This window comes from Symphalangus syndactylus, chromosome X (assembly GCF_028878055.3).
Source record: "Symphalangus syndactylus isolate Jambi chromosome X, NHGRI_mSymSyn1-v2.1_pri, whole genome shotgun sequence".
Lineage (NCBI taxonomy): Eukaryota > Metazoa > Chordata > Mammalia > Primates > Hylobatidae > Symphalangus > Symphalangus syndactylus.
Window position 1 is genome coordinate 118,768,856 of NC_072447.2, and position 25,676 is coordinate 118,794,531.

At 33.5% G+C, this 25,676-nt stretch overlaps 1 protein-coding gene across 4 annotated transcripts in view; it reads right to left on the reverse strand.

Annotated features, from left to right (window-relative positions):
- The window catches only part of LRCH2 (leucine rich repeats and calponin homology domain containing 2), a 127,629-nt gene that overhangs the window by 36,385 nt on the left and 65,568 nt on the right, over window positions 1–25,676 (reverse strand). For 2 of the 4 annotated variants that reach the window (XM_063634843.1, XM_063634842.1), the window contains exons 7-15: window positions 22,185–22,272; window positions 21,771–21,882; window positions 21,488–21,585; window positions 21,335–21,393; window positions 19,607–19,714; window positions 12,448–12,513; window positions 9,021–9,140; window positions 5,891–5,939; window positions 5,696–5,812 (exon numbers count right to left, since the gene is read on the reverse strand). In XM_063634843.1, coding sequence (XP_063490913.1) covers window positions 5,696–5,812; window positions 5,891–5,939; window positions 9,021–9,140; window positions 12,448–12,513; window positions 19,607–19,714; window positions 21,335–21,393; window positions 21,488–21,585; window positions 21,771–21,882; window positions 22,185–22,272 — 817 coding nt within the window. The remainder of the gene's footprint in view (window positions 1–5,695; window positions 5,813–5,890; window positions 5,940–9,020; window positions 9,141–12,447; window positions 12,514–19,606; window positions 19,715–21,334; window positions 21,394–21,487; window positions 21,586–21,770; window positions 21,883–22,184; window positions 22,273–25,676) is intronic. The other 2 variants (XM_055267857.2, XM_055267856.2) reach the window with 1 other exon arrangement.

The following is a 25,676-nucleotide window of genomic DNA, read 5'->3' on the forward strand; positions in this document are numbered from 1 at the left end:
GATGCAATAAAAAACGAAAAAGGGGATATCACCACTGATCCCACAGAAATACAATCTACCATCAGAGAATGCTACAAACACCTCTATGCAAATAAACTAGAAAATCTGGAAGAAATGGATAAATTCCTCGACAAATACACCCTCCCAAGACTAAACCAGGAAGAAGTTGAATCTCTGAATAGACCAATAACAGGTTCTGAAATTGTGGCAATAATCAATAGCTTACCAACCAAAAAGAGTCCAGGACCTGATGGATTCACAGCTGAATTCTACCAGAGGTACAAGGAGGAACTGGTACCATTCCTTCTGAAACTATTCCAATCGATAGAAAAAGAGGGAATCCTCCCTAACACATTTTACGAAGCCAGCATCGTCCTGATACCAAAACCTGGCAGAGACATAACCAAAAAAGAGAATTTCAGACCAATATCCTTGATGAACATTGATGCAAAAATCCTCAATAAAATACTGGCAAACCGAATCCAGCAGCACATCAAAAAGCTTATCCACCATGATCAAGTGGGCTTCATCCCTGGGATGCAAGGCTGGTTCAACATACGCAAATCAATAAATGTAATCCAGCATATAAACAGAACAAAAGACAAAAACCACATGATTATCTCAATAGATGCAGAAAAGACCTTTGACAAAATTCAACAACCCTTCATGCTAAAAACTCTCAATAAATTAGGTATTGATGGGACGTATCTCAAAATAATAAGAGCTATCTACAACAAACCCACAGCCAATATCATACTGAATGGGCAAAAACTGGAAGCATTCCCTCTGAAAACTGGCACAAGACAGGGATGCCCTCTCTCACCGCTCCTATTCAACATAGTGCTGGAAGTTCTGGCCAGAGCAATCAGGCAGGAGAAGGAAATAAAGGGTATTCAATTAGGAAAAGAGGAAGTCAAATTGTCCCTGTTTGCAGATGACATGATTGTATATCTAGAAAACCCCATTGTCTCAGCCCAAAATCTCCTTAAGCTGATTAGCAACTTCAGCAAAGTCTCAGGATACAAAATTAATGTACAAAAATCACAAGCATTCTTGTACACCAATAACAGACAAACAGAGAGCCAAATCATGAGTGAACTCCCATTCACAATTGCTTCAAAGAGAATAAAATACCTAGGAATCCAACTTACCAGGGATGTGAAGGACCTCTTCAAGGAGAACTACAAACCACTGCTCAATGAAATAAAAGAGGATACAAACAAATGGAAGAACATTCCATGCTCATGGGTTGGAAGAATCAATATCGTGAAAATGGCCATACTGCCCAAGGTAATTTATAGATTCAATGCCATCCCCATCAAGCTACCAATGACTTTCTTCACAGAATTGGAAAAAACTACTTTAAAGTTCATATGGAACCAAAAAAGAGCCCGCATCGCCAAGTCAATCCTAAGCCAAAAGAACAAAGCTGGAGGCATCACGCTACCTGACTTTAAACTATACTACAAGGCTACAGTAACCAAAACAGCATGGCACTGGTACCACAACAGAGACATAGATCAATGGAACAGAACAGAGCCCTCAGAAATGATGCCGCATAGCTACAACTATCTGATCTTTGACAAACCTGACAAAAACAAGAAATGGGGAAAGGATTCCCTATTTAATAAATGGTGCTGGGAAAACTGGCTAGCCATATGTAGAAAGCTGCAACTGGATCCCTTCCTTACACCTTATACAAAAATTAATTCAAGATGGATTAAAGACTTATATGTTAGACCTAAAACCATTAAAATCCTACAAGAAAACCTAGGCAATACCATTCAGGACATAGGCGTGGGCAAGGACTTCATGTCTAAAACACCAAAAGCAATGGCAACAAAAGCCAAAATCGACAAATGGGATCTCATTAAACTAAAGAGCTTCTGCACAGCAAAAGAAACTATCATCAGAGTGAACAGGCAACCTACACAATGGGAGAAAATTTTTGCAACCTACTCATCTGACAAAGGGCTAATATCCAGAATCTACAATGAACTCAAACAAATTTACAAGAAAAAAACAAACAACCCCATCAAAAAGTGGGCAGAGGACATGAACAGACACTTCTCAAAAGAAGACATTTATGCAGCCAAAAAACACATGAAGAAATGCTCTTCATCACTGGCCATCAGAGAAATGCAAATCAAAACCACAGTGAGATACCATCTCACACCAGTTAGAATGGCCATCATTAAAAAATCAGGAAACAACAGGTGCTGGAGAGGATGTGGAGAAATAGGAACACTTTTACACTGTTGGTGGGACTGTAAACTAGTTCAACCATTGTGGAAGTCAGTGTGGCGATTCCTCAGGGATCTCGAACTAGAAATACCATTTGACCCAGCCATCCCATTACTGGGTATATACCCAAAGGACTATAAATCATGCTGCTATAAAGACACATGCACACGTATGTTTATTGCGGCACTATTCACAATAGCAAAGAGTTGGAACCAACCCAAATGTCCAACAACGATAGACTGGATTAAGAAAATGTGGCACATATACACCATGGAATACTATGCAGCCATAAAAAATGATGAGTTCGTGTCCTTTGTAGGGACATGGATGAAACTGGAAAACATCATTGTCAGTAAACTATCGCAAGGACAAAAAACCAAACACCGCATGTTCTCACTCATAGGTGGGAATTGAACAATGAGAACTCATGGACACAGGAAGGGGAACATCACGCTCCGGGGACTGTTGTGGGGTGGGGGGAGGGGGGAGGGACAGCATTAGGAGATACACCTAATGCTAAATGACGAATTAATGGGTGCAGGAAATCAACATGGCACATGGATACATATGTAACAAACCTGCACATTGTGCACATGTACCCTAAAACCTTAAAGTATAATAAAAAAAAAAAAAAAAAAAAAAAAAGATAAAGTTGCATAAAAGTTCTGTACATTTCGTCACAAAGCAAAACCTAAAAGAGCCACCACTGAACAAGCTCAGTGATAATCTGATATAAACCTCGAGTGTAGTGTATTTTACTGTTTAATGAACTATAAATACAGATTAGCTTTAATAATACAACCTACCAATAGCCCTTTCAATTATCAGGAGATAGGTGATTAAGAGAAATTTCCTTTTTGGAAGAAAGTCACTTCATAGAAGCTGCTGATGTTTTAGTCATGAAAATACTGACAATTCTGAATAATAGTGTTGATTTAGTTTAGGAAACTGTATGTCAGTTTTATATTTTCTTGACATCTTAGGAAAAAAAAAAAAAACTAGTGACATACTCATTTTACTATGTCCTAATACTGACATCTTCTGACAATTTAGGAGAACTACACATCTCCTTAAAACATTTCCCAGTGACTGAAGCTTATCTTTGCACCTAATTTATTAAGAAAAAAATTAACATTTGTTTAATGATGATTATGTAATGAGCACTTCAAATATTATATCATTTGATCTCTTTTAATAACTTTATAACATAACTAATATTATAGAAGATGTTTATTTTATTAAAAAATACCAATAAATGATGCTATGAAACCAAAGAATTATGTTTTTAAAATGCTGTTTTTAAAATGCACATTTTTAAAATGTGGCCCCTATTAAGACATCTTGAAAAGTCCACTTAAGTTACTGTAAAATGTTTTTTAAACACTAAAATTGGGCCAAAAATGGCAGTAATCTCAGCACTTTGGGGGGCCTAGGTGGGAGGATCTCTTGAAGCCAGGAATTTGAGACCAGCCTGGGCAATATAGTAAGACCTCACCTCTACAAAAAATTTTAAAATTTGTAGGTCACTGTGGGACATGCCTGTAGTTCTAGCTACTGGGGAGGCTGAAGCAAGATGATCACGTGAGCCCAGAGGATGGCCTGAGCCCAGGCATTTGAGGCTGCTGTGTGCTATGATCATGCTATTGCACTGCAGTCTGGGCAATAGAGACTCTATAATAAAAAAAAAAAAAAAAAATTAAAACCAGTAAAACTGTGTTTGTTTGAAAGTGTTTGCTGATTTGATATTAGGCTAAACACAGTAGATAAAGAGGCAGCCTAGCATAGGCTTTGGGTTCAAATCTCAACTCTGCCACTTATTACTAAGTGACCTGAAGAATACTACTTTGCATCTCTGTGCCCTAATTTCATCATCTGTAAAATAGAAATAATCATAATTGTACTTACCTCATAAGGTTGTTACGAGGATTAAATGAGTTGATCTTTGTGAAGTCTTAGGACAGTGCCTGGCACTTAATAAGTGCTATGTAAGTTTTTTGACAAATAGTCAGAATTGGTATTGTTACTATGATAAAGGAGAACTGGTTTTGTTATACTACGATATTGGTAGTATACTAAGAATTTGTATTGTTATACTACAATAAAGGAGAGCAAATAAATATCAAATTTCTTTTATTATATGAAATACTACTAAAATTTCCCCCATATCACCAGTCATTCACTAAGTTTTATCTACAAGCAAATTTTATTCAGTGCTTTGCTCAAGGTCCAATGAACTAAAAAGGGAAACTTTAAAATAATGCTGGAACGTAAACACAATTACAGATGTATAAAGGGTTAGGATAAATAAACGTTCACTATTATTGACCAGGGTTCTACTTAGAATGTCTTTCCCTTTTTCCTCATGTGTTTTGTTTCTTCGTTATCTCTCATATTGACCAGGAAATGTAAGACTCATGAAAAGGACTCAGTATTTATTTGTTGAAGGCTTAAATTTACCACAGATCCACTAAGACATATAACAGTTTTGTTTTAGTCATATGATACTATCTCCAAATGTATGTTACACACCCATATATAGAAACAAACAAATGTGCATACAGACCTATTTCTACCAGAGAAAAACAGAGAATATAATCCTATTTATTAGTGATATAAACTTGAACTTACCTACAATGTAGACTAGTACTATGTTTTTAGATAAAATTACTATTATCATCTAATAATAATTAGGCTTTGGGAAACATAAAACGTGTACAAAGACAACAAAATTTGCTATTCATGGAGCAGAAGCTTGTTTGTACTATTCATTTGAGTCAAATTCCAGTAATGAATTCTGGCTAGTATTGAATATTATTCCGAATTCTAACGATTGGCTTCTACAAATACAGCAGACCCCAATCACAAATAGACAATAATACAATATTTACAAATGTGTACACAGTAAAATTTCATTAAAACCCTGCTAACTAGAAATGTGGGATAATTTGGATGATCTGAGCTTTTCTTTTAGCTAAGATAAAAGATCCTCACGCAATCTACTAAGGTAACAAGAAGAAAAAAATGGAAAAATCTGCCCTCAAGCATTTTCAGAACTACATAAACAGCACTTATTTACATAGGAAAAGTTAAATGCTAATTGTGAATATGTGTCAAATATTTATTGAAACAAATCCAATGAAAGACTTTTCCTGGACAATTCTTTTAAATCATACTACATATTGCTACAACTAGCAGTGCAGCAAACATTCGTCTATCTTGTAAGTATTTGGTAAATCATAATTTATATTTATCTACTCAATTATTCTCAATTACTGAAACCTTATGGATATAATTAGATCGTATTATCCCATATATGATATGTGAGAAATCAAAATAACACATTTACTACATTTAACTAGAGAGTTACAGTCTACCTTATTAACTCAAAACAAAACTGACAAAATAAAAACTAATAATTACAAAGTAAATTTAAAAACTTAATATAGAGTACCTTGAAATATTCTTTTCTAATCTGTTTGCTCCGCCTCCTTTCTTCACTCTGCCAGATTATAGGGTGAGATTCTGGCCACGGTTGTTCATCTATTTGATCCTTCTGATTTTCTAAGGGCTATAATGAGACAATTTCTTTTAACTAAATAAAAGAGAACAAAATGATAGATATAATAGTAATTTAATTTCTTCTTACCTGCCAGGTGAGGGGTGATAATGGTGAATTAACTTCATCTGCTGAGACACTAAAAAATTAAAGATGCCTTAATACGTTAAAATATTTAGAATAAATCCTTAAATATATATTATGAACCTTATTATGTTATCTTTTTAAAAACATTGTAAAGAATTTACCCATGTCTACACTTTGGCCTAACAACATAAAACTTAAAGTTGACAGGAATATATTTAAGTTTCTAAAACCTGTTGCTCTACAGGAAATATCAAAATGGGTTTATTCTATGTAAGCCCTATGCATAGGTCTACTCTAAGGAATTCCCAGAAGCTAAAATAAGTGAAATATCTAAAGATATATTGTCAAAGGACAGACAGGATATTTATTATATTAAAATAACTAAAAAAAACTAATAATTTCCTTTGTCTAAATGCCAAAGAGCTCAAGCGAGTAGTTATTTTTGCCTACTGAATTACTGATTATGAGATGCAACCTGTTGATTCTAACAAAACAGGGGCTATGAAGGAAATTATTTTCATCTAATTTTTTGTTGTTGAGATAAGGCAGACTATGCATACTGTTGTTAGATGGCAATTTTGAACAAGGAGTTCCTGTGGAAAAAATATATAAACAAAATGTCCACCGAAGTTGCTATAACTTAACACTATTGTGGAACTTCTGTATAGTGCAATAACGAAAAGAAAATAAAAATTGGATATAAAGAATCCAATTTTTGAAATTTATAGAACACATGATTATCCAAGAGAAAAAGACAAAAAAATCTATTATTATAAGAGGTAAGGTTACCAGTTAAAGAAAAACATACAAGTTAATAGCTTTCCTACATATCAACTATAATGAGTTAAAAGATATATTAGAAAAAATGCTATTCATAAAAGGAAAGTATAAAATATCTAGGAAGAAACTTAACTATACTTGTACAAGACCCACATGAAAAAACTACAAATGTCTAGTAACAGACTTGAATAACCGAAAGGTTCTTGGATATATAAGTATTACAGGTATAACTTCTCTTTCAACTTAATTAATAACCGAAATGAACTGTAATAATAATTTTTTTTAACTCAAAAAGTATTTTTTGGTTTGTTTTAAACATTTGACAAAGGAGTTCCAAAGTTAATTTGGAAGAATGGATGATCACGAAGAAAAAAGTTATATAATAAAGGGGACTTCTCAATCCTCCCTTTCTACTAGCTCCAGAATCTACAGATTTTTCAATGGAAGAGGAGTACAGGACCACAAGTACAATAACTTCTGAAAAAAATGACATTTAAGATCATTGTGAAAGTAATAGCTTATATAACAAGTAGTAGAGAGACACCTGATTGATCACTTGTAAAATATACACTGAAAGAAAGAATAAAAAAGGGGAAGGAGACACAGTGAGAAAAAGGTGGAGGAGGAAGAAAACTAGATTCCTTACCTCATACCAAATGTCAAAATGAAAAATTAAAAGATTTAAATATAAAGAAGAAATCACAAAGTATCAGAAAAATACAGGCAGTAATTTTTTTAAATATTGGAATAGAGAGAGCCTATGGGAGAAACAATCAAAATTAAATACTAACAAATTTGAACACATAAAATGTAAAAACTAGACTTTGCTCGTGGCCAAGACTAACAGTGACCAGATTTATATCCTGACTGAAAAAACTAAAAGAATGGGAAAAATATTTAAAATTATGCCTTCTATGACATTGAATATTAGGCAAAAAATGACATTATCCTTTAGAGATGAGTAAGAAGGGGAATCCCATAACTGAGCCAAGTTGCTGCATGGAAAGAGTTTCCAGTCCACATCCCAGGAGAAAAAAACTAAGGCAGAGTCTAGCAGGCCCAGAATTCAAGAGACAGAGCTGGAGCCAGGGAGAAAAGGGCAGAGTGAGTTCATAGCACACAGTAACAAAGAAAAGGGCAATGCACAGAGAAAGGAAAGAGATCTACAGAGGCATCCCTCAAATTTTCATCTGAGCGTACTGATCATTGAACATGTATGTGAGGAAACTACCCTAGGCAAAAGGATAAAATTACCCCCAAAGATTAGAGGGAATAATTCCCAGATTCTCAGAGGACCAGGAGTAGTACCAGTTCCCACCAGCTAAACTGGAAAACCTCATAATTCACAGGACATCCAGTAGAGAAATGTCTTACCTCATTAAGGGGACAGACTAAATGCTGCACTGGTCCCACATAAATAAATTACAAAACCAAGTCCCAAAATATCAAATTATTTCCAAGTAATTTAACCATATCCCAGAACAAAAGTCAAAAATATGTATAATAATACTACAATATCCACACTCAAGAATGTAAAGTACACAATGTCTGTCATTTAATCAAAAATTCAACCAAGCAATGTTCAAGAAGCTAAAGGAAAAGACTGAACATGGTAAGTACAGACATAATCAAACTTCTAGAAATAAAAAGTTAAAACAAACTGGATGGAATTAACTGCAGATTAGACATTTCACAAGAAATGACTAGCAAACACAAAGACAAAGCAGAAGGACTTGCCAAAACCCAACACAGACAGAAAAATATTAAAGAATGAATAGAACATCAATGTTCCCTGGCAAACTTCAACTGGCCTAATTGGAGTTCCATAATAGAAGAGGTCAAATGATAGAAAACATATTTGAAGAAATAAGGGCCCCAAAATTTCAAATTTCATGAAAATAAACCCACAAATTCAAGAAGCTCAATGAACTCCAAACAAAAGTAACATGAAGAAAACTACACCAAGATATATCAGCATCAAATTACTTAAAACGAGTGATAAAAAATGTTACAGATACCCAGAGGAAAAAAGGACACATTAGGCAAAGTAAAACAAATATAAGAATATTCTCATAGAAAACAATACAATCCAGAGGATGGTGGAGAAACCTCTTCAAGGTACTCGAAGAAAACTAAAATGTCAAACTAGAATTGTGTATGAGCCAAAATATCTTTCAAAAATGAAGGTGAGCTAGGCATGGTAGCTCATGCCTGTAATCCCAACACGTTGGGAGGCCAAGGAAGGAGGATTCCTTGAGACCGAGAGTTCAAAACCAGCCTGGGCAACATAGTGAGACCCTGTCTCTACAAAAAAAAAAAAATGTTTAAGTTGGCTAGGTGGGATGACACATGCCTGTGGTCCCAGCTACTTGGGAGGCTGAGAGGTGGGAGGATCACTGGAGCGCAGGAGGTCAAAGCTGCAGTGAGCTGTGATGGCGCCACTGCACTCCAGCCTGGGTGACAGAGCAAGATCCTGTTTAAAAAAAAAAAAAAAAAAAATTTAAAAAAAGACTTTTTCAGACATAGAAAAGCTAAACGCATTCAATCAGCAGACCAGTAGTAAAATTATGTTAAAATCTCTCTTTTAGGCAGAAAGAAAATGATGCACATGTAAATATGAATCTACACAAAAAATAAAGGGCACTGGAGATAGTAACTAAGGGATTGAACACATAAAAGACATTATTCTGATTATCTAAATGTCCTTAAGAACAATAACTGTTTAAAGCATAAATAACAACTTGTTATGGTACACATAACAGATATATAAAAAGTAAAATGTATGACAACACACCAAGGCTAAAAAGGAAAAAATATAAGTATACTGTTCTAAGGTTCTCACATGATACATGAAATGGCATAACAGCACTTGAAGATAGACTGTGATAAGCTAAATATCATACTCTAACCCCTAAAAAAAACCATTAACATAACAAAAAGTTACAGCAAATAACCCACAAAGGAAATAAAAATTTTAAAATATAATTCAAAAGACAACAGAGAAGGAGGAAAAAAGAATAAAAAGGATAGAACAGAAAGGAAACATAAAGCACACCTCAAAATATCATTAATTACAAAAACATAAATGATTTTTAACACTGCAATTAGAAGGTAGATTGTCAGATTCAATAAAAAGCAGGAAGATACTACCATATGCTAACTACAAGAAATGCACTTTCTCTACAAAGACACAAATCAGTTAAAAATAAACGGATGGAGAAACATGCATCATGCTAATACTAAACAAAAGAGAGCTGGACTGACAATATTAATATCAGAAAAGTGGACTTCAGAGCAGACAATATTATCAAGAATATCAAGAAAAGTCATTTCAGAATGACAGTACAAATTCACCAAGAGGACAATACAATCCTAAACATTTATATGTCTAATAATAGAGCTTCAGAATGTATGAAGGAAAAATTATAGAACTACAAGGAGAAAGATAAATCTACAATTAGTGTTGGAGATTTCAATAACCTTCCCTTACTAACTGATAGAACAAGAAAACAGAAAATAGGTAAGGTATTGAAGATTTAAACAATACTATCAACCAACTTAACATGGTTGACATTATATAAGACGCTAACCAATACAGAATACATTTTTTTCCAAGTTCCTACAGAACTTTTACCATGATAGATCATATCCTGGGCCATAAAAAAACTCAATATATTTCAACAATAGAAAGTGCTTCTTACTACAAGAGATGCAAACAAACAAATTACAAAAGAAGCAATATAGATAGGCAATAAAAACTTGAAATAATACTCATCATCACTAATTTAATCACTGAAATGAAAAATAAAACATTCTGATATAATTTGTTCTTTTTAGAATGGCAAAAATTAAATAGATTGATAATGCATAGTGTTAACAAGTATGGAAGTAAAGCTATCCATGTGTTACTTGTGGGAATGCAAACATAAAAACTTCTGGAGACAACAAATCAAAAGCTTTAAATGTACATTCATGTTTTAATCCATCAATAACATATCTTTAAGCATTTAAGTTAAGAAAATAATACAAGTGGGCCAGGCGTGGTGGCTTACACCTGTAATCCCAGCATTTTGGGAGGCTGAGGCAGGTGAATCACTTGAAGTCAGGAGTTCGAGACCAGCCTGGCCAACATGGTGAAACCTTATCTCCGCGCCACTGCACTCCAGCCTGGGCGACAGAGCAAGACTCTGTCAAAAAAAAAAAGAGAGAGAGAGAGAAAGAGAGGAAGGAAGGAAGGAAGGAAGGAAGGAAGGAAGGAAGGAAGGAAGGAAGGAAGGAAGGAGAATGCAAGTGTACAGAATATATAAAGTTCATCAAAACATATATTTAGATTTAGTAGGTATATAAAACCATCACTATAATATTAAATGAAAACTGCATATTACTAAATAGTATACTCAGTATGATCTCATTTTTGTTAACAGAAAGTATGTGAGATTTTTCTAAAGGTGGGGAAGGGGTGGGGTGTGCTCACCCATGTACTGCTGAAAAAAGTCACAGAATTTAAAATATTTTCCCATAATTTAATGTGTTTTGATAGGTGCAGCAAAACCATCATAGCACATGTATACCTAGTAACAAACCTGCAGATTCTACACACGTATCTCAGAACTTAAAGTATAATTTCAAAAAAGAAAAAAAAAGTTAAGGTCATATAATACTTCTTAATACCAGAAAAAGAATACCCACAAAGCTATTTTCCTTTTGAACAAAAAAGGTTAGAATTGAAAAAGGAAGGGCTAAGATACAAAGAAAGGAAAAATAAGAAAGTCTACAATAGTAATAACTATAGTTTAACAACTAATAACATATGTGACACTTTCTGTGTGCTAATCACTGTCATAAGCAATTTACTACATTAACCCATTTCATCCTTACAGTAACCATGAGGTAGACAGTGTTATTATTCGTGTTTTAAAGAAGGGGTAAATGTGGCTCAGAGCAAGCTAAATAACTTCCCCAAGAGAATGAAGAAAGAAGTTCTGTTCCTAAATGCAAATGGTGCCAGTAGGGGAATGTACAAGATGAAGCTCTCAGGGTAAGCAGAAACCCACTTCAATCTTATGGGTTAAGTTAAATATTTTAAGGTTTATTCGAAAAGTTGTAAAGAGTCATTAGAAGATAATAAATGGGAGTCACAAGTAAGATTTATGTTGCAGAATTATCACTCTTCCATTGTGCAGAAGACAGACTTAAAGCTAGGCAAATCTGACGAAAGGAGCTATGTCTGGGGACTGTTGGAATAAGCCAAGCAGAAAAAGACTGGGCCTGAACATTCTCAGAGGATTGACTCAGGAGTTGAGTCTAATCTAAATTCAAACCATCAAAAAGAATAAATAGAAACTTTCAAAGTCTTCTAGTTCTCAGGAATTCATATATATGTGGATTTATATCATGTATTCACATAGAAGAATCTAGTAACACCCAATTGAAAAGAAATGAAAACATAAACAGTATCATAGAGAATAAACACAATCAATGATAAAGAAACACATTATTCCTGGCAGGAATAGCAATATAATAAATGTTCGCTGAATGAATAGATAAATGATTCTATCAAGACAAAAATGCATCTATGAGCAAAAAAGATCAGCATTTTTTATTTTGCTTATATCAAAAGTAAATTTAACTCACGTTCTAAGACATTTCCTATTTAAATTATCTAGTTATATTAAATCTGTATCACTTATTTAATTAAAGCCTATATACAAAAACATCACTGTCAAAGGATCAATACTCATTATAAAATATTAAATGTAAAAACTAAGATATTTTTATACCTCTTTTCACATTCCACAGTTTGTTTTGGCTTGTTTCTCATCACAGAAGTTGAATGATTAAGAATCCTAGAAGTAAATCAACACATTAATTCCCAAATCTATTAAGAATATTACATCACATGATATAAAAAAAAATCTCTAAAATAAACTGCATCTGGTTCTTGAAGATCTTTGCTAGAAAATAATATTTAAATATTATTTAGATCAGATGCCCATAAGTGTACTATTTATAACAAAATGAAGCTCGGCAACTTTTCCACGCATCTTCTTTTATAAACCCTTTCTCAAAGTTTGGATATCTTCTACCCATGCTATTATTGCCCTTTGCATATCTAACTTTTGGCTGAGATAGAAGATAAAGAGATACAGAGGTACCATCATGACTGATTTATTTTTCCCAGCACAGCAAATGATATGAGGTGTGTTTATGTAAAACACATAATTATTTTGCCAAATGAAAAACTTTAATTCTAAATGCAAAATCAGTGCTCAAGTTAAATTCTTTAAAAATAACACAAGTTTCTTAAACTTTTAATAACTAAATAAAACCATTCAAAGAAAACCAAAGAAAGAAAATGATGAACCATTATAAGTGAGAACTATTTCTACATAATGTTACATAATTCTAAGTATTAATCTCAAAGTCAAAAGTAATGAATTACTATCCTTAACATAAGTAACTACACTTAAGAGTTCTTAATGTTACTATATATAAATATAATTTTCACTTTTAAAATTTAATATCATAGAAGTAAAATCTCTGCCTTTTATTCAAAATAAAATCTCCAGATGTCAACTGCCAAAATAATATAGAAATGGATTTTAAATAAAAGCTATATATTGACTAATAAAATACATAATGAATTAAATATAAGTTGGTAATTACAGAAATATGGTTAGCATAAAGAAACCAAAGTCCATTACGCTGGATTCCTCACTAGCGTGGATCTAGTGGAGCCTCACTAGGAAAAAGTGATAATGAGATGCAAAGGACAAGTATCATACACCAATCAGTGTAGCTTTGGGCCAAACAATTTCAGAGTTAAGGACACTTATTCTTCTTTGTATAGGCATGCATTAAAATTGCCTTAAATTCTTAAATACAGAAAAATTAAGGTAATGAAATATCTAAAACTATTAAGAAAAATGTATTTTAAAAGAGTGATTTTTTTTAAAGAAGAGACAGCAGTAAGTACTATCCTGGGGGAAATTTCAGAATTATTGCAGGGGGAGGGGAGTCAAACTACAATGGCCTTCACTATGGTAAATTCTAATTCCTTCTCACCACACATTCATTAGCATTGTGATTACAGTTGTGTATGAGTTATATTGAAACAGAAAAAAAAGTTGAGATCCACTTACCTATACATTTTATGTACTTGAGAATTCACCTATGTAAAATTTTGCTATGTTCATTATTTTATGATTTACTCTGATACCCAAAGTCAAAACAACCATCTATTCTAATTAAACATCTAGATTATTAACATACTTCCCTAATCCAGTTACTAGTACTTATTTTAAGTAAAAGACTATACAATTCAGCTATGTCAACCTGGCCCCATAATACTTGAAGGCTACCACAAACTCTAGATACCTTGATTCATGTCCTGTTGCTCTGGTCCTCTGGAAGAGTTTATCACTGAATGATGCTCCTACAACTTAAAGGCCTCTGTCTGTATTCATATTTCACATAAATCAACCAAACCAAAAGATGGGAGAAGAAGATGTTTTTGGAGAGACAGGGTAGTCATTTGTAAAGAAAGCAGAAACAAAAGAATACATAGATTTCAAGGACTGAGAGATCTACCTAATTAGTTATAACAAGCTAGAGGTTAACATGATGCTCCTCAAATTGAAATGTTCATATGATCAGGAAAAAATCATAATAAAACAGGTAATGTCCGTAATTTCTATAATTCTAAAACAAAATTATAAACTTCCTAAACCTAGTTTTGCTTTCCATGATCCTTAATTATACTTTAATTATAACTTTTCATAATTGCTGTTTGTTATTTAGCTGTATCACATAGTAATTAGAAGCACATCTTTCCACAATAAAGAAAAACTCTCAAGACACACCTAAAAGCAAATAAAATAATTACTAAAAGGAAAGACACAACAGAAAATACTACAGCGTAAGTTAGCAGGAACAAACATGCAATGGGAACCAGTTAAATGAAGCTATTTATTGCAAAATCACACATATATTTTAATCCTTTCTTTAGAATAATAACTGAACAAAATTTAACAAGCCAGCTAAACATCTACTTATTAAGCCCCCTAAGAAAATCAGTGTAAGAAAAAGAGCAGTAGCCACCTTTCTAACACTAACATAAATGAGTAAGACTCATGGAAATTTGTAAAACTGGCTCAATAATTCATAATACATATCAACTTTTTTGTTTTTCAACAGAATTTCCTTTTTATTATCAAGTTAATATTAAGAATATTCTAATAGTATCATTTTATTCTCAGTTCCTTCCTTGATTTTTCTTGTTCTAAAAAACATGCTCCCTTTTTTCAATTTTATTTTATTTTGGTAAGAACATTTAACAAGAGATCTACTCTCTTAACAAATTTTTAAGTATACAATACTGTATTGTTAATTATAGGCACAATGTTGTACAGCAGATCCCTAGAACTTATTCATCATGCAACATTATGTTTAAGATAATGATTTTTTTCAAGACTTGTTTTTATTTCCCAAAATAATGGTGAAGGTAAAATGAGAACTTGATGAATAGCTATTTAAATATAGTCAAAGTCGTTGATTCAGAGTGACTTCAATACACTCAGACGCAAGTAGAAATAATAATCCAGTATTTTGACAGGGGACGATAAAGACTGTTTATCAATTAAAAAAAAATTCAGGCTGAGCGCGGTGGCTCACACCTGTAATCCCAGCACTTTGGGAGGCCAAGGTGGGCGGATCACGAGGTCAGGAGATTGAGGCCATCCTGGCTAACATGGTGAAACCCCGTCTCTACTAAAAATACAATTAGCCGGGTGTGGTGGCGGGAGCCTGTAGTCCTAGCTACTCTGGAGGCTGAGGCAGGAGAATGGCATGAACCTGGGAGACGGAGCTTGCAGTGAACCGAGATCGCGCCACTGCACTCTAGCCTGGGTGACAGAGTGAGACTCTGTCTCAAAAAAAAGTTCAACAATAAACTGTAAACATAAAGTAGCTTAATCTACACATCTTAATCAGACAAAGTGGAGGCAGTCTTCTAAACAACTAGGCTTCAGACTTTAAAACCTTATGAGTTACCAATTTGATGGTTTATTTGCTGATCTCTTTTCCCACCCTTTTTGAGTATTATTTCTGTACAATATCCTCTTGCTGCTCCTCTAGGACAGTTTCATGTACCAAGTACTGGCATAAAGTTTCTTAAAGAATCAAAGGCATTTTAAAAAATAATATGAACTGCCAGGCATGGTGGCTCACACCTGTAATCCCAGCACTTTGGGAGGCTGAGGTGGGCGGATCACAAGGTCAGCAGTTCGAGACCAGCCTGGCCAACATAGTGAAACCCTGTCTCTACTAAAAATACAAAAATTAGCCAGGCATGCTGGCGCATGCCTGTAGTCCCAGCTACTTGGGAGGCTGAGGCAGGAGAATTGCTTGAACCCGGGAGGTGGAGGTTGTGGTGAGCTGAGATTGCACCACTGCACTCTAGCATGGCCAACAGAGTGAGACTCCATCTCAAAAAAAATTTTTTTAAATAAATTAAAAAATTAAAAATATATATGAACTAAGCAAGTGGCAAAACTGCCATAAGGAAATCATCACTGAACTCAATGTAACCTGTTTTTTAATTACCTCTAGTTTGGGAGAAGATACATGGCTTCATTTAGCTGAGAGTTAACATTGCATTTGTCTTCTACTAGTAGCAAGTTAAAGAACAGTTAAGTAATATACAGTCAAAGTAGCAGTCCTGGATGATATTTCCTGGTAGGTGAGGGTAATCTTAACCCAGTTAAATTATTTTTAATCAAGACTAAAAACAAAATTTACAATAATTATTTTAAAACCTAAAAAGAGATGTTACAACTCCTGGCCTACAATTTTAAATAGCATTTCAGATCCTTCACTAATATATTTGGAATATAAGACACAATAATACAGCATGAAAAGGAAAATCCACAACCAGAGAAGGTATAAATTATATCAAATCCACTGTAGGATATATCCTCATATAGGATTACGCTTAGATTTTTGGTCTCATTCAAATTCAAGTATTGTGACAGTAAACAAAAAATTTTAAGTCCCTAAATCTAAAAGATCTAAGCGATAGCAACATACTGTAGAAGGAAGAAAGATTATTTAATAGAAAAAATATTAGATTTAGCATTTAAAAATTCTGAGACCCAGTTTAAGTTCAGGCATTAACAGAATTGGCTAGGGATCTAAAATTCTCTATACATTATAAATTTTAAAAGTAAAATGTGCTCTTTGGCTGGGAGTGGTGGCTCACGCCTGTAATCCCAGCACTTTGGAAGGCAGAGGCGGGTGGAACCCTTGAGGCCAGGAGTTTCAGACCAGCCTAGCCAACATGGCGAAACCCCATCTCTACTAAAATACAAAAAAAAATAGCCGGGTGTGGTGGCACACACTGGTAATCTCAGCTACTTGGGAGGCCGAGGCATGAGAATGACTTGAACCTAGGAGGCAGAGGCTGCAGTGAGCCAAGACTGTACCACTGCACTCCAGCCTGGGCAACAGAGCAAGACTCTGTCTCAAAAAAAAATGCTCTTTACTTTATGATCATATTATAAATATTTTAATGTCTGCAAAAATTAGACATACTTATCACAATGTCACCGTATATTAATATCTAATCTAAAAAGTTCTTATATTAGTATGTACTAACATCTAAAAAGGATGATAAAGAAGAGAATTAGAAAAAGACATAAATTACTTTTGCATACATCTTGAAGAACAGCAGAAGTTTTTTTTAGGGAGAACATATAATTTTTTAACTAATGGCTCCTACTAGTTTTAAATGTATTGATTTAATTTTCAAGCAGTCAATCAAAAATATTATGTATTTACTATGTATAAGGCACAGTGCTAGATGCTATTTTGTACTGATTACAAAACTATCACAAAAATAAAACCAATGAAAGATAACTATTCAGTCAATGTTGTACCTAGGCTAGAAAGAATAATTTAAGTCACATGGATAGATGAAAAACTAATATGCTAATAGGAAAATGGAAATACAGAAATATTGTATATGGCAATGTAAAAATCTATAATTATGCACTCAAATGCTATTCCTAATACCATGAGAAAAATGGATATGCTTGTCGGTTTTGTTTTGTTTTTGTTTTTGTTTTTGTTTTGAGATCTGTCACCCAGGCTGGAGTGCAGTGGCATGATCTTGGCTCACTGCAACCTCTGCCTCTCAGGCTCAAGCGATCTTCCCACCTAAGCTTCCCAAGTGGCTAGGACCACAGGTGCACACCACCATGCCCGGCTAATTTTTTGTATTTTTGGTAGAGACGGGGTTTCGCCATGTTGCCCAGGCTAGTCTTGCACTCCTGAGCTGAAGTGATCCACCCACCTTGGCCTCCCAAAGTGCTGGGATTACAGTCCTAAACCATGGCACCCAGCTAGCTGTGGGTTCTTAAAAAAACAATATTATCTTCCCATAATGATAAATACAATTCTTTCACCTGCTAGGTAGAGGAGATAGAAACTTTTTAAGCTCCACAGAATAGGTGATGGCTTGCTTCATCAAACCTTTTAAATCACAGGGCAATCAACACTTAAATTATATTGGAGGGGGAAAAACAAACACAGCCTCATAAGTAGCCAATTTGTAAAAGGCCCATTAGAAAGGAATCACAGGAAAAGTTGAAAAGATAAACATCACAGAAAAAGCAGAAAGAAAGTTACAGCAGAAGAAAAATGTGAACTGCTGATGAAGATACATTCGATATGAAAGGAATAAAGGTTAGTGATTTTCTAGTATGATTTTGTATATCTATAAATGTAGCAGCTGTGCAAAAAAGATACTTAGGCAATTTAGCTTATTAGCTATTATATAGATTGCCCCTAAAAAGTGGCCCCTAGAAACCATATATTTGTCATTTGATAAGTTTTAGTTGTATTTTTCAATGTACATTTAAACAAATGCCAGTATATTTAAATTTGAAACTTCCCAAAACATGGTCATATTAATCATAAACATTTATTATTTTGAATAAATGAAATAAAATACTTTTTACTTATCCATGTTAAATGCACCAAAATTATTCTCTTTTCTCAAAGCAAAAAAAAAAAAAAAGCCACTCAGATCTTTATCATTTCAAAACTATAAATGTAGTCCTCTCAGTACATGAAGATGGCAATAACAGCTGACCCTCAGCAGCATATGGAACTTTTCCTGCATTAGAAGTGGACATGTCCTTCCAGCCTGGGCGACAGAGCTAGACTCGGTCTCACAAAAAAAAAAAAAAAAAGAAGTGGACATGTCTTGATTTTATTCTCATTCACACAGTGCCGTTCTCATTGCCAACAACATGTACTTGAAGAAAGCCTAACCAAAAGATGAGGAAAATGGTCTTTGACCAAGAAACAGACCAAAGTGAGCCAGTGACCCTCAAATCATCATACTGATTTAATCAACTCTTGTAAAATTCAACTCCATTCTAAGGAGTTTAGACATATCCCAAGTTTGGAATCTGAGTTTTAAAAAGCACATTATATACATGACATGTACCTAGAAAAAAAAAATGCTTACAATGTAAATAATGCTACTGTGAGCTAAAATTAATATCAACAAATAAATTAGTTATTATGATTCAGCACACACACAGGAATAAAAAAGAAATACCTAAGCAATATTAAATATAGTGACTATATATATGAGTACATTCTGTTAGTTGTAAATGTAATTTTATATTCCTGTCCTAAGTATTTCCTATTGCCTTTTAGTACAGGTTGAGTATCCCTTATTTGAAATGCTTGGGATCCGATTTCAGATTTCTGAATGAGGGATACTCAATCTGTAGTTAGTCCCTTGAGATAGATCTTAAGAGGGCACTATTGTTTACTCAAAACTTCATATACTTTATTTGATAATCTTTAAATAATCAATTTAATGATTATAAAATTTGCCAATTCAAATCTCATTACTGAAAGGAATACCTGGTCTTCTGTTCTTGCTGCAGTAACTGAGCAGCTATTTTCCTCAAATCAGTTACTTCCTTCAAATCATCATCCTCTTCCTCTGCCAGCAACTGTTCTTTCTCAAGTCTGAAAGGTGACACAAACATGGTTATCCAAAAAGTAAGGCAAACTATATTTTATGCCAGCTTCCAGAAATAGAAACCATTTTTGCTTTTAACACCATATGAAAGTTAAAATCCTAGGTCCTTCTTTTAAAATACTAAAATAAGAAATAAGGAAAACATCTATGTTCTCTAATCATTATGGAATGTAGCATACTGGCTGTATTAATATAATTAATGACTAACAAATAATAGCAAAGTATATAACCATTTTTTAAATTTCTGAAATGTGTAATGGTAATAGTAACCTAAAAATGTATATTCTCCAGCCTTCAGTATAAAAAGGACTGCAGAGTTCTACATGGCCTGTCTTAATACATAAATTTAAAATGTTGTAAAATTTTGTCATTTAATTGCACCATCCTGTTTTTATCAGTTTATTGATTTTGATTTTAAAAATCTGTACATAAAATGTCTAAATAAAGAAAATCCAAAATAGGTTCAAATAAGATTGGCAAATGTGCCTGAAAATACTAATATGTCATCTTTATAAAAGAGAACAAAAAAATTTTAAAATAGTTATCCAAACTCTAGTCATTTTACCTTTAGATTTCACTTTACAAACAGTATCAAACCATGAATCTTTGTGACTTTACCACATCGTACATGCTACAGGTGACTCTCAAGTTTAAGCAACTGACCTCATTAGATGAGGTGAGAAAGTAAAAGAATGAAATCTAAACAGTTCAAGACAAAGCAATGTATCTCCTTACAGGACATCAGAGATGATTAACTAATAATTGTGAAGTCATTTGGAGGAAGCATAATGTAGAGAAAAGAGAAAAGTTTAAAAATCAAAGAGAGCTACGTTCACACTCTAGGTACTAGTGGACACTAGCTAAGTGGTTTTAGGCATACAACTTAAGAGTCTTTGAACTTCACCTTCCTCATCTGAAAAAATGAGATCAATATCTACCCTACAGGATTTTAATGAAGATAAAATGAGAAACATGGGAAAGCACATAGCACCAATCCTGGTACATGGTAGGTATTCACCAAATGTTTCTTCTTTCCTTTCTGCATCTATAAAGCAACCTGAAGGAGTAACTGAAAAAATGTGGTAGGTCATATTTCATCATTTTATAAGATGAATGGTTCAGAAAAGATGCAAAGCACAATTATTTTAATAAACTATGGACATAAGTACCCTTAAAAGTCATAGCCAGCCTGACCAAATGGAAAGTATAGTAGAACAAGAGACAATACGTCTGAGTTCCAGACATTTAAAACTCCTGGTTTCAGTGTCTTAATTGGTAAAGTGATGTCAATACCATCTATTTCAGATGGTTGTTAAATAGCTCAAATGAAGCAATGTATATGACGGTATAGTCCTCCTCAATAATAACAATAGAAGTCATCATTACACTTCAGGGGGAAAAACTGCATATCCTACACTCTAACGCTTACTATAATTTTGTGTTTAATTGAGGAATACAGACAGATGTGAAGTATTTATAAATTAACTATCTAAACAAGAGGTAAGTGAACAAAAAATTATATTTTTTTCAAGTACTCTTTCAAGTAGGAATATCTAATGAATGGCTCAAGGGCTTATAAGTAACATTTCATTTTCATACGTGCTTACCTTTTTTCATCTCCTAATTCTTCATTTTTCTGAGATTTTTCAGAACATTTTTCTTTTCCCTTATATAAAAGAAAGTTACATTTTAAATTGTATAGTCCACTTTTATAAGATCAACAGAACATGTTATTAATATTTGTTCAAAGTTTTATTTACCTTGAAGAATGATACAAATGATCCAATATGTGCATCTCCCTGTTCAGGAACTGCTACATCTTCTGTGTTGGGGTCAACAAAATCATATACCTCCTGGTCTAGGTACAGATTAATATTTATTAGAAAATGTACATAGTAAACTGTATGCTTGACACTGCTGTCCTTAGAAAAATGTGTATTTTCTCAATATAAGAGTTGGCTAAAGACAATATAATTTTTCAAAGCCCATTCTTAATGTGGGCTATGTACATGAAACAAAAATAGCAGGTACCATATGAATTACCTTTCTGAGAGTCAGTCTTACTTCCTATTATGTGACTGTCATTTCTTGATGTCTGCTCTCTATTTGATTCTGAGACTTGAGAATGAAGGCTGACTGTGTCATCATCCGATGGCTAAAAGGAATAAGCAAAAAGTACAAATGAGGCATTTTAAACTTATGATATGGATTATGTTGCTTCAATTTTAAATATGAATTACAGAATGTCTGCTTTACATCTCCAGTTTTCAAACCCAAAATTAACATAAGGTTTACTGCTCAGCTTTAAAAATCAGCATGCCCTTTTTTTCAGTTTTAGTCATAAAATATAATGACCATATTTTCAAGCAAAATAAACTCAAGTATGCACAAGTGTCTCTATTTCAATGCTCTAATAAAATTGTAAAACAGAATGAATCAGCAATAGAAAATACTCACTTCTGTTGTGGATAATCGTTTCTCTCCATTATCACTTCCAATTCCAGAGTCAGGGCCATGATTTTTATTTGGATAAAAATCTTCCATACTATAGAAACAGAAATCCTAAGAGCAGTTAGGATTTTCTTCTTAAATAGATAATGCACACTTGACCTAAAATTTCCCTAGATAATACAGAATATATACTTTTGATGTCTAAGATCCTTAATTAAGGACATGAGGAGAAAAATATCAGAACTCTTCCTACAAAACATTTTATTCATGCCATTCATGCAATATTGTTCGTGTACTCTACAGTGTCAATTGTCAACAATAACCTATTATTTCTCCTCAGAGATTCAGAAAATCAGGCTGCCTTGTTAGAACATTATCTTGATGGAAGACCTGATTCTCCCCATTGGTTTGTCAAATTCCATAACAGAGCTTTGAAACATTTTTTAACTTCAATTTATATGGTTTACTCTTCATTGGCTTTAAAAATATGTTTTATTTATATAAATAATGACCATCTAATACTTAGGAGAGGATGTAAAAATGAAGGCTACAAAGTATTGAATATGCACGTTAATACTTTCAAATTCAATTTGTCCTTGCAAATTTCTGATTTACAAAATATGCCACCCAGGAAGCAAAGTATTTTTCACTTAATTTGCAATTTTACCACACAGTCTACAATGACCACTTATTATGTATGAGGAACTGTGCTAAATGTTTAAAAGACAAAACGTCACATATTTATTGTGAAAAACTGTAGCAAATTGATGGCGTTTTCTCATTTTATACATGATAAAACTTAGACTGGAATGGATTAAGCAATTTACCCAAGGATACCCAACTTGCAGCCAGCAGTCCAAATTTGATCCCTCAATTATCTAGCACCAAAGTCCCTGGTCGTAATCACTATGTCATAATTCCTCTCCTAAAACCAGTTTCATGCTGGAAAAAAAAAACTGATTTTTGTATTTTTCAGAAGTATATGAATACATTTAGGGAAGCACCTACCAAGTATCAGGTACTATGCTGAATGCTTAAGAGAAAATACATTTTTAAAACTTGCCTCCAAAGAGCTAGCTCTCAGTCCAGAGGAAAAATGAATGTGTTTAAATGTTTTGAAGACTATGACAAAGGTAAATACAAAGTGCTATGAGAAAAAAAAAAAAAAAAGGTCAACTAATTCTCCTCAGTAGCTAGGAAAGGCATCACTCAAGAATGTGGCATTTGAGCTTAGTCTTGTGGATGAAGAGGCAATAACTGTTAGCATTCATTGAGTGTCTATACTGTGTTATGTACTGTGTTAGATGCACCTCATATTTTAGACATAATTCTTACAGTCTTGAAGTTATAATTATTATTTCTTTTTACAAAGAAAAATAATAAAGCTTACAAAAGTTAACGTCCCAAGGGGAGAAATTATAATATTTGCTGTTTATCATTTATTGAACTAATTGCTAGGCACACATTTAATTCTCACAACTGTAGAAGTGGGTATGGTTAACATTTTAGGTATGAAAACAGGCTCAGAGAAGTTAAATAACTTACACAAGGCCACAGAGAAATTAAGTGGTTAAACCATGATTAGAGCCAAAATTCATCTGACTGCACTGCACAAAATACCTCCATGTATTTGTAATAAATGACAATGATGATAATAAGCTATTTGTTGAGGAAATATTATGGGAATGGCATTGCACTAAGTACTCTACATACATTGCTTCATTTAATCCTGACAGCACCTGTGTAATTATTTTCTTTTTTACATATGAGAAAACTGAGGACCAGAGACATTAATACACAAGGACATACAGTTATTAAGAGTTATAAAAGGGCTTCAAAGCCATATTATGTCTGACTCCAAAAGCTATTATATGTAACTACTGTAGTGCCTATCTATGTATAATAAAGAGTTTACAAAACAGACAAGGCATGGGAGGGCATTCTAGGTAGTAAGAACCATACAGCCAAGAGCCTGAGTATGAAAGTGGAAAGCACATACAAGAATTTTCTAAGTAGTTCAATACAGACTGTGAGTGAGAAATTAATACAACTGACAACCCACTCTATAGACCTGCACTGTCCAATACGGTAAGTAGCCAGTAACCATACACAGCCATTCTAATCGAGACACACTATACACTAAAGTACATACCAGATTTCAAAGATTTAATATTAATTAAGCATGTAAAGTATCTCACTAAGGTTTCACATTAATTACATGTTGAAATGATAATATTTTGGATATACTCAAATAACATGTATTTCTTTTTACTTTTTTCAAAATGGGTAACAAAAAAATTAAAAATTATATATGTGGCTCGCATTATATTTTTATTCAATGGTCCTGCTAGAGAATCTCTCTAAAATATATCTTAATTCTGCCCATTTCTTTTCATCTCTATTGCAATTACTTTATTCTAGACCCCCGATCTCTTGGCAGTACTACAACAATCCAACTGGTCCCTGTGCTTCTATTTTTGCTTACTTCCAATCTATTCTCCTATAAGCCAAAATAGTTTTTAAAAAAAAAAATGAGTCAAATCATGTTATTCCCCCCACTTAAAACTGTCCAATGACTTTCCCACTGTACTTTAAGTAAAATTCAAACTTCTTACCACATCCTACAAAGCACCCACATGACTTGAGCTCTGACTACCTCTCTAAAATCAACATGTACCACGTTTCCCTTCAGCTACTCTGCTCCAACCACGCTGGTCTCCTTTCAGTTGTTTGAACACACAAAGTTCCCTCCTAACTTAAGGCCATGGCAATGTCATTCTTTCTGCCTAAGATGCTCTTACTTACTTTGCTCTTCACAGAGCTGGCTTTTATTCATTCCCTGACAACACTCTTGAAATACGTTCCTTCACAGCACTGAATACAATTTGAAATTTTATATGTGTGTGTATTTCCTTGCTTTGTTTATTCACTAACTCCTGCCCCACTACATTGTGAGCACCATGAGTGCCAAGACCAACATGTATGACATTCAACAAAACATAACTGAATCTACCAGTAGGCATTCAACTGATATTTGTAAAATAAATGACTAAAACAGTAAATGCCATTACTAAAAGTAAATTCATGTTAAAATAAATATAAAGCAGATTAATAGAGATTAGAATGTCTTAATTCCAATTTTTGGAGCCTTGTTTGTTCTAATACTGTTCATAATATTAAACAAAATAATCTTTAAGAACTGAATCTAATGTTTAGATACTTAATTCTACTTACAAAATAAAAACATTCAAGAAAAAGTCCTATTTGGGAATTCACAAACTTGTGCTGTTAACAATAGTACTTACTATATTGCCATTCAAAGTAATATAAAATTTATTATATATGCAATGAAAAATCTTTAAATATTTTAGGCAAGGGCATGGTCTAGCTTTCTGTAGTCTCACCCCATTCTAGGTTATTTTCTAAACTATTACATGGATTTATACTTTCATAAAATCTTTCAGACCAATCTACATCTTGAAAGGATGAATTAAAAAC